General features: G+C 40.5%; 1 protein-coding gene across 1 annotated transcript in view; it reads right to left on the bottom strand.

Annotated features, from left to right (window-relative positions):
• The window catches only part of HBS1L (HBS1 like translational GTPase), a 113,257-nt gene that overhangs the window by 21,494 nt on the left and 75,754 nt on the right, over positions 1-16,009 (bottom strand). Inside the window, exon 5 of the mRNA XM_006030672.3 lies at positions 9,534-9,642. Coding sequence (XP_006030734.1) covers positions 9,534-9,642 — 109 coding nt within the window. The remainder of the gene's footprint in view (positions 1-9,533; positions 9,643-16,009) is intronic.

The following is a 16,009-nucleotide window of genomic DNA, read 5'->3' as shown; positions in this document are numbered from 1 at the left end:
AAAAGACTGTTAACATGGAAGTGATAAGCAACTGGACACAAACCACATAGTTAGAGACTCTGAATATCCTGCCTGAAAACAACCTGTAGAAAAGCAAGATAAGAAAGTATCACATAAAATATGTAAAATTCAGATAGACAAGAACCTCCTTCTCACAGCCAGTTCCTTGATGGAAAGGCAAGGGACAGTTTAAAGAGTAATTCCTGAGGGTTTATATTCACTGAAGAGTTAACATAGGCTTTTAACCTGAGTGCTGTGTGTGAATGGGAGCCGACTTGAGGACAACTAACTCTCACTCGAGTATAACGGTGCTTCCCAACTGGCCCATCCTGGGGTACAGACTGGAACTCAAGTGCTGCTAACACAGGTGCTGGTAACCCATCCACTTTGTAGTGTGAATACAGATTAGCCATTTAAGTGCTGAAGGGTGTTGGTTGTAGCCATGTTGGTCTAAGGACATAGGCAGACAAGGTTATTTGGGTAAATCTGATATCTTCTATTAGATTAACTAAAATAGTTGAGAAAATTCTTCTTTGCAATCTTTCAGCTACAAACACCCTTCTTCAGGCAGAAGTAGCATCCTCTAAAGCCTTTGTCTAAATTCCCCCCTGCATGTTCAAGTTAGACAAGGTTTCCCTTCTACAACTGACTCAGAAAAAAGAAAAGAAAATCAGAGTAGTTCAATTTACGGCACTGCAAAGAGATTGAGTCATACTCTGAAGTCTCAGCATATCACTTGTGTGAGACGACTGGTAGCAGTTAAATAGGCATGATCAAATATAGCTTTGCAGTATGGCTATTCACACACCAGCTAGGCTAAGTGGAATGCTCACCCCCCAGAGACCAATCGTGTAAGTTAATACTGCAGTCAAGAAAGTCACTGCAGTGTCTAGCAATTAACAAAATACAAGTGGGGTGGTTTGTCTCATTCCTATTCTTTATGGTTCAATAGGATTACTTGCATGACTCAGAATTTAAGGACCAGATCACAAAAAAAGAACTAGATAAATTAATTTCCAATGTTACCTAAGCAATGGCTTCCTTACCAGCATTTTTCTTGGCTTCTTATAGTTATAATTCTTTAATCCTACACGAGCAATTTTAAGAGGTCCTAGTTAAGCAGAAGGCCAGCAGTTCTGAAATGTTTTTAGAACATGTTGTTGTCAGGCTTCCTCTACTCGTGCAGTTAAAGGCACAACTGGATCTAATGTGTGATCCACACAATCATGCCTCCTGCCACATGTGCATGGCAGGAGGCACAACTGGGATTGCATGTTAGATCTTATTGTATCTTATTGCTGGAGCAGGGGGAGTCTGATCCTGGGCTCCCCCTGCATCGGCAATAAGTAGGCACCCATGGCTGGTAGCCCCACTTTGCTGAGGGGCTCCCAGCCACAGGGACCATGCACAGTTGGGACCCAGAACCCATTTTGAAACACAGGGATGCTGAATACATGAGATGCTGCAGCATGCTGGAGCATGATTAGAACGCTCCAGCAAACTCGATTAATCAGAATGTGTTGGAGCACATGTAAAAGTGCCCCTATTGATTAGGATAACACCAGATAGTTTCAAACCTTTTCTAAATTCCAACATCGATTTCTAAGTGTTTTTCAACTTCCAGCATATGGAATAATAATAATAATTTTAAAAATTTCAAGTACCAAACAACAGCTTTTGAAAGAAACAGGGAGGGGGAAAAAACCAAATCAGACTTTGCTGAGGATGATCCGTCACTGAATTTTATTCACTGGATTGTATTCTCCAAAATGCCAGTATGCTTTTAATAAAATATTTTAATAAAATAAAGCTAGATTATTTTATTGTGGTATTCCTCAAAATGTAGAACAATGTTAATAAAATGTAGAAGACTAGAAGCAGTTCCTCAAATTTGCTCGGGCATGGATTCTGTGAATAATCGGCAGGAAGTGGGGAGATGTGTGTCTACCTTTTAAAAATATGGTTCCCTCTCCAACTCAACCCAACACTGTTGTAATGTTTATGAACACGTGTGATAAGGACAGCAGATTTAAAAGAGCAAGAAAACAAAAGAAAGTTTTACAGGTAATGAAACAGCTCAAGAGTTCAGGATTATCTGGACTTTTATCTTGCTGTCTTGCTTTGCCTAAAATTGACTGCACAGTCCTGAGTATATTGCATATTTTCTCAGCCCTCCATCTGAAAAATTGGGATATTGCCCATAATTCATATCATTATTGCGCTGTCAAATTCATGGAATTAATGGGAACTGCTCAGTTACTATGGTGATGATCACTACAGATAGAACTAAACACAAAAAAAAAGTTCTCATTAGTAAAAGTTTCCATGTTGGCTAACGCTCTGACCCTCAAAATCTACTGATCCAGTTTAAATGCATGTAAACGTGGCTGGGCAACACTGCAAGGCAGAACTGCACGCAGCTAGGTAGGAACAAAAACACAACATGACAGTACTATACTATGATAACCCAAATAATATGAACTGCACTGGACAATTACTGCCTTAAAAATATGGGGAAACAAAGAATGACATCTCTAGTTATGGTATCTGCACACACTCTGCTTTGCTTCCAATCCCAGAGCTTTTTGCAACTTGTTTTTTGTTTGGGTTATTTTTGCATGCTAGTTCAGCCATGTATGCTTTATTTTAGTAAAAAATAACTTACATTAGTGCCTAGTCTACCATTTGGGACATTTTTTTTTTCTTCTTGGTGGGAAACACTGTTGAAACAATTAGCATGTCAGGTTTAAACTATGATAGTTTTGATTCAAAACCATCTTTCCTACTGTCAGTTTAGAAATGAATTTACTTCATAAAAGGAGAGAGACACCAAAAAGGACATAACTAATAAGAAAGGTTTCTGAGAATCTGAAATAGATTTAAAATGTTTCAAGTCAGAAAGTAGGCCAAATCAGTTTTCATTAGTCTTACATTATTTAAGATGTTTAAATGCTCATACATATTTTACTTTGGGTCAAGCTTTTTCCATCAAAATTAAAATTCTCTCTTGTTTTCTTAATTGTTTTTTCAGATACATTATACTATATATTCACTAATTTTAGCAATGAGTACTTTCAGATTAAAACATATGGCTTGTAATTTTAGCAATGAGTACTTTCAGATTAAAAAACATGGCTTTCACATATTTGAAAGCCCGTATATAATTTTTCATTCTCAAAGTCTGGCTCTTGAAACTTCATGACGATTAAAAACCTGGAGAGAAGTACCAGTATAAGAACAAAGGTCAAACTTGTCTTCGTGGATGACAAGCCACTTTCTTCTTGCCCCTTTCATTGTCAGTTTATCAAAAACAAAAGTAAAGAACTTATGTGAAACTGCAATTAAGGTGAGCCAGAAAAAAATAAATCAGAAGTGTGTCTGCTGCTTCTCAAAATGTATTCCATAAAGACTGTCATACCAAGACTGCCCAAACACCTTGCAAAGCCAAAGTATCTGGAGAAACGGACTTGAAAAAGATAGGCAGCTTCTCATTTGTTTACTTGGTTAGTTATATTTAAATGTTTCTAGAGTCTATTCCTCAGTATCACTTCTCTATTGCTGTACGTTAGTTGTAGAATATTTTCCAGAAATTACTAAGTCTTAACTACTTACCTGAGAACTAACAGCAATTTTACATTGCGGTTGTTTCTATGCCTATACAAGTTTTAAATATGCTTCCTACCCAACCCTGTCCAATAAACAAGCAGACATGACTGCAAATACCACCTCAAAACCTGAGAACTCCATCTCCCAACAATCATCACTTCCCTGCTCAAACATCCACAAAAGCAATGCCAACTAACCCTCCCAAACACCACTCGCATCCAGTGGTGCTGTTGCAGGCACCACACTGTATAATCCATTTCATACATATATTAAGCTTATCTTAAAAGAAGTTAGGTTCTTTGGAAGGCTGTTAAAATACCTGATTACTCTTGTGTTTATGAACTTTTTTTTTTTTTCAAATTTCCAATCTAAATTTGTTCATGTCTAGTTTATACCCATTTGTCTAAATGCCAGCATTGTCCTTAAGCTCAAATAGTTTTAAGCCTTCCCTGGTCTCCCCCTCCCTAAAGCATTTAATTAAATAATAGGAAAACAGAGCTAGAAGGAACCTCAGGAGGTCATCCATGTAACTTCCTGCTCAAGGAAGCCTGCTCAAGCCCATCCCAGGCAAGTATTTCTCTTCTCCTAAAAGCTTCCAGTAACTGAGATTTCACAGCCCCTCAAGGTAATCTGTTCCAATACTTCACCACCCTCAAAGATAGAAAATTCTTACTAATTTTCCTTGTTGTAATTTAAACTCATTACTGTCCTGTCCTATGTGGAAAAAACAGCTTATCACCATCATCTTTATAAGAACCCTTGTTGTATTGGAAGACTAATCAGTCCCGTCCCCCCAAGTCTTTTACTCTCCAAACTAACTAAATCCAGCTCTAACAAGTGTCCCCATATGCTGCTTTCTACACACCTCTAATACATGTTTGTTACTCTCCTCTCAACTCTGTCCATTTGCTCCACATCTTTCATGAAGTGGAGTGCCCAAAACTGGAAACAGTATTCCAAATGACGTACCACTACTGTTGAATAGTATAAAAAGATCACAGCATTCCTGCTAATTAACAGCATATTAGTACAAATTTTTGGCAATAATATTACACTGTTGAATTGTATTCATTTTGCAAGCCACTGTAACACTCAGGTCCTTTTCTCTAATACTGAGGCCTAGGTGGTCATTCCCCATTTTGTACTTTGCATTTGATTGCTCTTCCCTAAATGCAGTACATTGCAAATTTATTTCAGATCATTTATCCAATCTCTGCAGGTCATTATGAATCCTGATCCCATCCTCCAAAATATGTGCCACTCCACCCAATTGGTGTAATCTGCAAATGTATTACACATACACTCAATTCTTTGAAGTCATTAAGATATTGAAAAGTACCTAACCTAGGACATACATCTAAAGGACTTGGACTGACACCTTCTCCTGCTTTTATATTAAGCCACTGATAACTGTGACACACATGCCACCAGTTGGTCATTCATGCCCTAAGAACTTTAAAACAATACTTTGAAGCTCTATCTTATGGCCCCACAGGCCAGATGAGTAGTGTGAAGCCAGTCCACAGGTCAGACAGAGCCCCACATGCCAGGATCAGGCCCTGGGGCATGGAACCACCCCATCATGGCCTCTGTATGCCAGGATTGGAGCCAGCAATGCCCCTGGGCACTGGTATCAGATGCCTTTATCCCAGCACAGGGCCTGAGGCCCCTCACAGGTCCAAAAATTTGGCAGCAGAGCAGTGGTGCCATTGCTCCTGTACTGCCAAATATCTAGATGTATGGAGAGCCCTGCAGAAACCCCTGCTTCAATATCTTTCCAGTTATCAAAATTCAAGCAACTGATCTGTAATTCTCTCTCTTTCCTCCTTTTAAAAATGGCCAGTAGGTTTCTCTAGTCTTCTTGGATCTCAACTAACCTCTGAAATTACCTCAGCCACTTTCTTGAGTACTCTAGGGTGAACTTCATACAACCCTGCTGATTCAAAAACATCCAGCTTGTCTAAGTCATCTGATCCATTCTTCCCCTACCTTAGGCTGATTATCTGCTCCCCTGATCTTGCTGCCGACTGTACTTGTGATCTGACAGATGACCTTTGATTCCTGGGAGGGGGAAGGGGGAGAGTGAAGTAAAAAAAAGCCTTTGTTTTGCTCTGCTAAAGAGCAAGCCAAGCACTCCTCACATCCTCCCATAAAATAATTTTCTTGTTTTGGCCTTCTCTGGTCTCCCCCACGGGCTGGATGAGTGACAGGGGGCCGGTCTGGGCCCACAGACCTCCTCCCCCAGCACAGTGGTGCCCGCTCTGGGATGTGTGCTGTACTCTGTGCCCACTTAAGTCAATCTGGAATTCATGCTGCATGCAGCACTTGGAGATACTACATGCAGCACAGGTCCTGCACAGGCTGAAGCAAGCACTGCTTGTGGCGCTGTCCCGAAGTGCTGGGGCAGGCACCATGTGCTGTGCAGTCTGGCTGGGGTGGGCACCATGTTCAGTGTAGTTGCCCCCCTGGCCAGACTGCGCTGCATGTGCAGATCCCAGACCAGCTGCAGCAGCCAACTGATCCAGTTATGCTGGTGGACAGAGAGGGGGAAGATGTCTGTGGGCCAAATCCTGCCCCGTGCCACAGGGACACACCATGCCCTATAGAAGTCTGATCAGACCCAGGGGCAGCACCCCAGGCTGGACGGCAGGGCTCTGCCGGCCAGATACAGCCTGTAGACCAGATGTTTGATACACCCTGCTCTATAAGGACTAACGCAGCTTGACTTGGGCAATTTTTATTATATCCTTGCACTTCTAAATCTCTGAAAGACAACATTCTTTCCTGATCAATCCTTTCTTCCATTTTTTTGTAGACACCACACTTACTCAAATCTAAATCAATTCTGAATTTAAGACAATCCCCAATAATCAGATTCTATATATGGAAAACTTGTAAGTTGTTATAATTTTTCCAAGGCTCTGTTCCCTACTGGAATACAGTATGTGGAAGCTCAGCCCTTTCCAGGCCATGCAGCAGTGTCAGTGCTGTTAACTGGCCAGGCAGGCAATGCAATGGCCAGTTAATGCAATGGCATTAACTGCAATGCAATGGCAGTACTGATTGGCCATGCAGGAGACAGTTTCCATGTGCTAATGCCCGGGAGACAATCCAGGCAGAGCTGGAGCCAAGCTGTACCTGACAGTAAAGGGGATAGGGGAGGGGAAAAGCTACAGAGGGCAAGTCAAGGGGGCCAGGAGGCTATTGTGGGTCTGACTCTGGCCCTGACCTAGGCTCAGGGCTAGTTAGAGCCACAGCAACTGCCTGCCCTGCCCCCTCCTGGGGGGAAAAACCTGTCTTAGATTTGAGTTAATACAGTACTCTGTTCTTAATATCCTTCCTGGGGTGCTCATGCATAAAGGTGAGCATTAGCATCTTTGTTTGAAGAAATAACAGGCCGCCTCCACTCTGCATGCAGAGACACAGTGTAGCCATTGTTCAGCTTATATTAAAGGCACACCAAGTTCCAAATATTTTTGATATTAAGCAATAAAATATACTTCTAAAATGTGTGTCTTTTAAATTGAGGGCACATAAAAAAAATGTCGGACCCTGAAAAACTAAAATAGAGGGCTTTATCACTTAGATATCTGCTTCTCCCTCACTACCCCCCCCTCTCTTTTTTTAAACTTTTACTCGGAGCAATGGGTGTTACCACTTCCCATACAGAACCACAAACTATAGCAGGTGCCATAGTAAACAACAGAGATGGAGGATATCCTGTGACTACTGAAGTCAATGGGAGTTTTACCACCAAGTTCAGTGGAGACAGGATTTTGCCTGGAGTCACTGCTTGTTATGAACACAACTGTCTCTGATCAACTGCATTTCATAGTCACCCCAACAACACTGGCAAAATTTTGAAAGGCTCACAAGTTAAAATTTACCTCAGACAAATAGCTACAAGAAGTCATTACTATCCAGTGACTATTCAGTAATCTGTATGAAGTGACAGTTTTATGAGATCTGGGGCCCCATGAGCTGCTGCCACATTACAAAACCACTACCAAAAAAGATATGCATTGTCCTTAGATACCCCAGGAGATTGAAAATCCCATAACAGGATTGCCAGCTTTATTTACAGTCTCAGCAGCAGCATATAAAAGACAGAATGAACCTGAAGAATAGTCCTCTTCCTCCTAAAAATGTTCTCCCCAGATCAAGGTTGTATGCAATGATGAGCTGTGTGCAGTGATGAGCTGTAGGGAGAAGCTTGTAATTGTTGCTGCTTCTGAGGTCCTTGAAGACACTTGAAATGCTGCTATAATTTTTCCTGTCAAATTTAAGATTACACCTAGACAGATGTAGGTTTCTGAAACGGGGGCACAGATATGTTACAATGTGTCACGCTAATACAATGCATACCCCCTGAGGCCTATGCATACCCCCGGTTGCAAACCCCTGGTCTAGAGGCATAGAGCTATTTCAGTGACATTCAACCTATCTGGATTGACTACTCCCCAATGCCTCCCCTCCCAAAAGCAAGCCCAAAGCTGGACTCCACCTGGCAACATACAAAAATAGTTGGGGTTAGGGGAGAACTCACTTTAGCTTCTTGCAGCACCTCTACCTGGGGAGACCAACCTCTCTGAATCTGCCCATGTCCAGCTTTATGCCGCCCTGGTTGCACCACTGATTCAACCTCCCACATCCTTCACCATCTGCTGCAACAACTGCCTCACCACTGCAACTCCCTTCTGCCTATGACCAGTATGCAACCGTACAGCCCAGCCCTGCCCCTCCCCCCCTTTCTCTAATTTGTTGTAGGTTTCAATGCCCTAGGAACAAAGCCGTCTAGTTCCTAAGTAAGGAACACCTTTAATCGAGAAGGTTACAGGGTGAGAAGAAACATTATTCAGACCAGATAACGGAAAGAATAATTGTAGAAGAAAGAACAGACAGTTAGTAGATCAAGGGTTTTTAACACCTAAGGAGTAAAGAGATTAGCAGGAACTAAGCAAATAATAATGAGCCATTTAGTCAACTAACAATTGGATATGCCTAAATAGAAAATCTGGGTGTCCTTGCCAGTCAGTTCGTTTTAAATTTTGAGTGGAACGAGTGAAAAGGGGAGAGTGTGAGTATACCACCTACCCCCAGACCTTCCCCTGGGACTACTGTTGCTGAAAACTAACAGCCCATGTAATTTTCTCATAGCTGATTTCAATCTTTCTTTATTCCTGATATAGCTCTAATATCAAATCTTCCATTTCTTTTTTAATGCAAAAAAGGAGGAACGGGAGATCTTATGTTACAATGTATGACACTTAGCACAACAGCTATTCGTATTCAGGGTCAATGCTGTGAATTCTCAAATTATTTTCATAACTCTTTCTTCTAACCCATTCAGTCTTTATCTTGTTAAAGGAAAGACTGCTGCCACTCAACAACTTCTAATTTAACTTGAGCTTTCCAGTTTTGTCCATTCATGGTAAGCACAAAAAAGGGCAAATATTGTTCTTAGCTAGTTCCATAAAATACGTCAATGGAAGCTTCATTAGCGCTGAACAGAATTTAGCCCAGAATTATTTTTTTACCTGCATATATTATTTAATCTAATACTTCTTCCAATAAACAACCTACTATAGTTTCAAGTGACTTGCCTCATAATTCCCTTTAGAATATTAAATTTAAACCAAACTAAACTCCAGAGATTTTTAGCATTCTACGAAGCGGATGCTTAAACAAATTTTTCTAGCTGATCTATCTGCACTATTCATAGTGAAAGGATTTGTTAAACTCACAATGTAAGGTGCCATCTTCTGAAAGTAATTATGAGTCAAAAAAGAAGCCAAAATGGTTAGCTTGGTAGAATGTACATTTAAAACCTCTGTAAAAATAGAAAAAAAAAAAGAACACTTGCTACAGGTGCACCAGGCTGAAAGAAGAGCTGTTAAAGTACCTTGATGTACGAAGACTTGGCTTACCATGGAACTTCAAATCCCATAGACTGTTTCTTTCCGGACACAGTCATTTTGGCAACTTTTGGAACAACTTCAGATTCAATTCTGGTGGACTGGGAATCCCTTGATTTTCCTAGCAATGGGAGGGGAAAAAAAGGGTAAATTTGGAAATTAGTAGGAACTAGCATCTGTAAATAAAAGATTTAGTAAATTATATTCTTAATACGATCCACCTTGTCAGCTCAGTGACTGATAACCATCTATAATAAATGCAATTTCCTCCAGCATCTAATACATATGAATATTAACAAATGGATTACTAGCAAAAACTTGCATTTCTCCCCCAATCTGGAAGAATATTACCATTAAAAAGCCATGCTATTTGTTTTGTTTTTTCTAACAGGTACAGGTTCTATGTTGCCAGAGATGATGGAAAATAAATAAAAAGGAGACTCTGTAGCTGATTCACAGGCTGGTTGAGTTAATTTATTCTTGTTTAATTTCAGGGTTGTTTTTTTAAAGGTAACTCGGCAGTTCATGCTGCTGCAAGATATATTGGGTACTGCTACCAGGAGCACAGAGATGAGCATAGGCTGCAAAGCCTACCCAAGAAGCAATTACGCCTACACTGTATTCTGTACAGGAGTAGCTATACTGCTAGCTGTCATTCAGCTAGCTAGTTTAAATCTAATTCATGTCTGTCTGCATGAACAGCAGTCACAATAGGACTGCAGTGGAATAATACCTTCATAGGCAGGACAGCTATATTATACAGATGTGTATTTGTACTTTTACTATTATTTAAACCTAAATAAATATACCAGAAGGTTTTATTTTGAACTGCAAGAAATGGCATTCTTTGGATTTTAAAAAACCTAACAAAATTATACTCTAATTTTGGAAAGCTGTACAAAAAGTGACTTATCTCTGAAAAGCAAATCTAAAAATTAAAGCAACCTCTCTCATGAACATCCTATCCAGTCTTAAGAGAAAAAAAAGAAATGGTCATCAAGTCCAGTGATCAGCCACAATGATAACTGATGTCACTTCCTATTAAAATTATTTATTCACCTTGGAATAGAAGGGATGGTATATATCAAAGCAAACAGTAGTTGCTGGGTTTTCTTGTTTTCTGGGGGGGGAGGGGGGGAGGGATTTAATCTTTTCATATAGGAAAGACACCACATGTAGGAACTAAACTAGAAAATATTTTAAACAAACATTCTAAAAAAAAAAAATAATAATTCTAATTTTCAATACCATTTAAATACTTTTTCACTATTGAACAAATACTTCAATTATTCTCCCTTATTACTGCATGATGAGTTGAGTCATTTGATTCTACCCCTCCACAGTAAAATTCTTATAAACTAAATCTTAAAAACCACATTATCAAATTGCTGTTGTACGTATATTGTGGTCAAGGCATTTAAAGATGTTTCAGGTGAGGAAACAGAATACCGCAGATAACTTGATAATAGAGATCAAGCTCAGAGATCAAATGCATTATGTTTTAACAATCCCAAAGTGAATCCAGAATGATTAAATAATGAATCTCTCCATGTCCCTGAACTTAATTTTCTCCATCTGTAAAACAGAGAAAATGATATTCATCCCTATCTGTAGAGTGCAACAGATGAAATAGTCTGTATAAAAAACTAAATATTTCTTATATTAAAATCAGGGAACTACAGACCAAACAGTCTCGCACCTCAGTCCCTGGAAAAATCATGGAGCAGATTCTCAAGGAATCCATTTCTAAGCACTTGGAAAAGAAAAAGTTGATTAGAAACAATCAGCATGGATTCACAAAGGGCAAGTTATGCCTGACCAACCTGATTCTCTTCTATGAGGAGATGACTAGCTCTGTGGATGTAGGGAGAATGGTGGATGTGGCGTACCTTGATTTTAGCAAGGATTTTGATACAGTTTCCCACAACATTCTCGCAGGTAAGCTAAGGAAGGATGGGCTGGGTGAATGGATTGTAAGGTGGATAGAAATCTGGCTGGAGCATCAGGCTCAGAGAGTAGTCATCAATGGCTCAATGTCTAGTTGGTAGCCGGGATCAAGTGGAGTGTGCCCCAGGGTTCGGTTCTGGGGCTGGTTTTGTTCAATGTCTTCATCAACTACCTGGAAGACGGCAGAGAGTGCACCCTCAGCAAGTTTGCAGATGAAACCAAGCTGGGGGGAGCAGTAGATACACTGGAGGATAGGGCTAGGATTCAGAGTGACTTAGACAAATTGGAGGACTGGGCCAAAAGAAATCTCAGGTTCAACAAGGACAAGTTCAAAGTCCTGCACTTAGGATGAAACAATCCCATGCACTGACTGGTACAGACTGGGGACTGACTGGCTGGGCAGCAGCTCTTCAGAAAAGGACCTGGGGGTTACAGTGGAAATTAAGCTGAATATGAGCCAGCAGTGTGCCCTTGTTGCCAAGAAGGCTAATGGGCTGCATTGGTAGGCGAGTGGCCAGTAGGTCAAGGGAAGTGATTATTCCCCTCTATTAAGCACTGGTGAGGCCACATCTGGAGTACTGTGTTCAGTTTTGGGCACCCCACTTCAGAAAGGATGTGGATAAATTGGAGAGAGTCCCCCAGAAGGCACCAAAAATGGTGAAGGGCTGAGACACATGACTCATGAGGACACGCTGAGGAAACTGCGCTTATTTAATCTAGAGCAGGGGTTGTCAACCAGGGATCAAAGTACCCCCGGGGGTACGCGTAAGGCCCCAGGGGGTATGCGGAAGTGACGCGAAGAAGCTATCAGCACTTCTGATTTTGCAGATTTGATAGCAGCCTTCAACTACAGGAAGTGGGGTTCCAAAGAGGATAGAGCTAAACTTTTTTGAGTGGTAGCAATGACAGAACAAGGAAAAACAGTCTCAAGCTGCAGCAAGGCAAGTTTAGATTAGCTATTAGGAAGAATTTTCTCACTAGGGTGGTAAAACACTGGGACAGGTTACCCACAAAAGCTCCAACCTCCCACCTCCTCCACCGTGTACCCCAGTGCTAGGTCTGGGCCACAGGTACAACTGCCTACCCACCCCCACCTTGTACTTAAATCCAAGGCAAGTGGCATTCCCTCGATATTGAATGGAAAGAAAACCTCATCTTGGATTTGAGTAAATACAGTAGTACAATAGTACACCATTAGCTTCTAGATCTAGCTTTGAGCTGATCTCTAGCTAAATAAAAGCATCCTGAAATTGAAAAATGCAAAATCAAGATGATTATGGAGTGATTCTAGTCCTACACACCTACAAGAGAATACTAGAAACTGTACTAGGAGAACACTAATAAAGATTGAACAGCCCTTGACGGGAGGTCAGATTACAACCCACATTTTAGCTGCATGAACCTTACTCTCCCTCACGCAATCAGTATAATATAAGTTTATAATCCATCTTGCAATGTATTAAGGATAGAAGCACATGCTACATAACTGAAAATCAAGAGTCCTGAATTTGAAAAAAAAAAAAAATCTACAGAAAACATTTCAAATCATTTAATGAAATCTGCTACTTAAGATTTCAATGGTCTCTACATAAAGCACTGCTTTTTGACTGGCCCAAGACTAAAGACTACCTTAGTCTCTGTGTAAATTGAATTCTCTGAATGTGTGTGACATCTGTTTCTGAGAAAGCCAGCCAAATTATCTTCAAATACAATAAACTTCTCACACTTCTTTGATAAATATCTTTCAGAGACAGACAGATAATTCATTAAAATTACATCACTGACAAATTTAGTGTTATGTACTTCCACTTCAGCAGTATAGGGTAAGCACTCAAATTACATGAAATAAAAGCATAAAAACCAGAAATCAAATTAGGCAGTTAAAGTTAATATGGGTTCTTAGGAAAAATATGTATGTGGGAAATAAGGACCAAAAAAAGGTCAACTGAAGCATAAATGTTCACAATTTCACAATGCAGCATAGTAAACTGAATTTAAATTTAGAGAACAAAAGAAAAAGTGTTGGATAAAGAAAAAACAAAATACAAATGATAGAAGGAATGATGTAAGAAAAGATGGCTATCGATTAGTTCCCAAAACTACAAAAATACTCCAATCATGTCAGTCTTTAACCTAAAAAACAAAAACCAGATATAATATAGTCTAGCTACAACAAGAAACTGGATAGAAGCCCATAAACAGATAAATATAACTGCTTCGCACAAACAGATGCAACTGAAAAGCACTAATTAGTTTATTAATTCTATTAATCAGGGATCAGCAGCAAGAACTATAAACATCAGCTATTTAAATGCACATTATATAATAAATGGAGCAATCCCAGACTGAATTCTTTTTGGAAAGTTTCTCAGTTGGCACCAAAAATAAGTGTTAGCCAAAACTCTTCCAGCTCGGTATAAATAAAATGGTCCACCTTCTGCCCCTCTAAGACAAAGACTCAGAGAACACATAGTTTTGTATTGTGCTCAAAGCCCAATACATTTCAACTCTTATCAGATTAAAGGTGGAAAGGAAATAACCTCCACTGAAAGTGTCTGACCATATTCATTTCCCATCTACATCAAAACGTTATCTCCAGGTCCCCAGACATTCATAACTGTTGTGGTAGACATAATCCAAACTATTCAGCACATCAAAAGCCAAAGACAAATATTTAAGTTACACCCAGAACAAACAGGAAACCAGTGCACATTACAGAACCCAGCTTTAATGCAATTTCTGAAAGAACATGCGAAAGTTGCATTACCCAGCAGGTACAATTTCCAAGTGTTCTTTGGTGTAGCAGTCCCCTTTAAAGCATGTTTTGTAGCAATAACTTCAATATGATGAAGATACTGAGAAGTGTGGTAGGTCAGTCCACATCTGAAGAAAAATAATGCAACTTCCTTACTAACAAAGGGGGAAAAACTAAGCACTCTTGGAAGCCACTGCTACTTGGACCTCAAGAAGCATGTGCGGAGCCATATGAGTTCAGGTTGAAAACACGAGCAACTAACTGAGAGCATGACCCCTCAACCAAGGGAACCGAGTGCAAAATCCTGAAGGGAAAGACTGAAAATTCCCTCCATAAACAGCCCCAATATCTCCCTATTAAACCAAAGGTTTCTGACAACCAAATAATGTGAGATCATGAATGGACCAAATATATGCTGTATTAACTCAAATCCAAGACAAGGTTCCCCCCCAGATCAACATGAGGGAGGGAAAAAAAGTTCAGATTTCAGTACCAGCCCAGGGCAAGCAGTGACTCAGCTTCAGCTCTGGCCCTGGGCCCTGAGCCAAACCTGAGCCCATCTACCCCAGGCTGGAATGGCTCATACAATAGGGGCTCATGGAGGGGAAGCATGGGGGAAACTGCATGGTGGGTGTAAAGGGTGAAAAGGGGAAACCAGTGGTGTGCGGCTTGCAGGTAGTGCAGGGGAGACAGGGAAGTTTGCTATGCCCATTTTGCATCCTGCCCCCCAGAGTCAGGAGGGCACACATTTCTTTCTGTCCTTCTCAAGTGGTTAAAACAATGCAAATTCATTTTAATTTTAAATAAAGAAACATACACATCATTGTCACTACCACCACATGAAAGTGTAACATTAAAATCCATTAAAAAAAGTTTAAAAAGCAGTGATCATACCAATCATTCTCTGTATGATAAGCAATGTTTTCCCATAAAAATAAAGAGTGCTCCACTCATGTTATATATATGCATACAAGAAATCTAATTAAATACATCATGTGGAAACTATGAAATCGACTAAATACAGCCAATCCTGTAAAATAAAGCCTGGAGATACTGCCATACCAGGCCAGCACTCAAGGTGCTTAAAAAACAACACCCCACCACCAGCATTTTACTTTAAACTCAGCGTATTCCTGAGCTGAGTCCTGCACATGCCCAGAAGCAGCAGCATGCTACTTCAGCCTCGCTCGCCCAATATCTGTAAAGATCGGACACGTTAGCAGGGCATTTTTGCCGCTTTTATCTAACACCTGATTGAATCTTTAGTTAAAAAGCTCCAAAAAGCCCTGACAAAGCACCCAGTCTTTATGGACGCTGCAGAGCCAGGCTGAAATAATGTGCTGCTTATTCCAGTAAAGAGCACATTTGTTTTGTTTTTTATTTTTTTAAGCTCTGCAAGCAGCAGACACTGAAGCAAGCTCCAACACCCTCTGGTGCCAAAAAGGCTGAAAGGACCCGCACTGTTTAACATCTTCATCAGCAACTTGGATGTGGGGGTGGAAAGCACGCTGTCCAAGTTTGCTGATGACAATAAGATGTGGGGCGAGGTAGGCACACTTGAAGGGAGAGAGAGGCTGCAAATAGATTTAGACAGACTACAAAAGTAGGCAGATGAGAATAGGATGGGGTTCAATGTAGACAAATGCAGGTGCTGCACCTTGGGAGAAGGAATCCACAGCATACATACAGGCTGGGGAGTTCCCCTCTTGAAAGCACAGAGGCGGAAAGGGATCTTGGAGTCATTATTGACTCCAAGATGAACATGAGCTGCCAATGCCAGACTGCA

This window comes from Alligator sinensis, unplaced genomic scaffold (genome assembly GCF_000455745.1).
Source record: "Alligator sinensis unplaced genomic scaffold, ASM45574v1 scaffold417_2, whole genome shotgun sequence".
NCBI classification, from domain to species: Eukaryota; Metazoa; Chordata; order Crocodylia; family Alligatoridae; genus Alligator; species Alligator sinensis.
The sequence above is the reverse complement of the archived record's forward strand: the minus strand, read 5'-3'. Positions and strand labels throughout refer to the sequence as shown.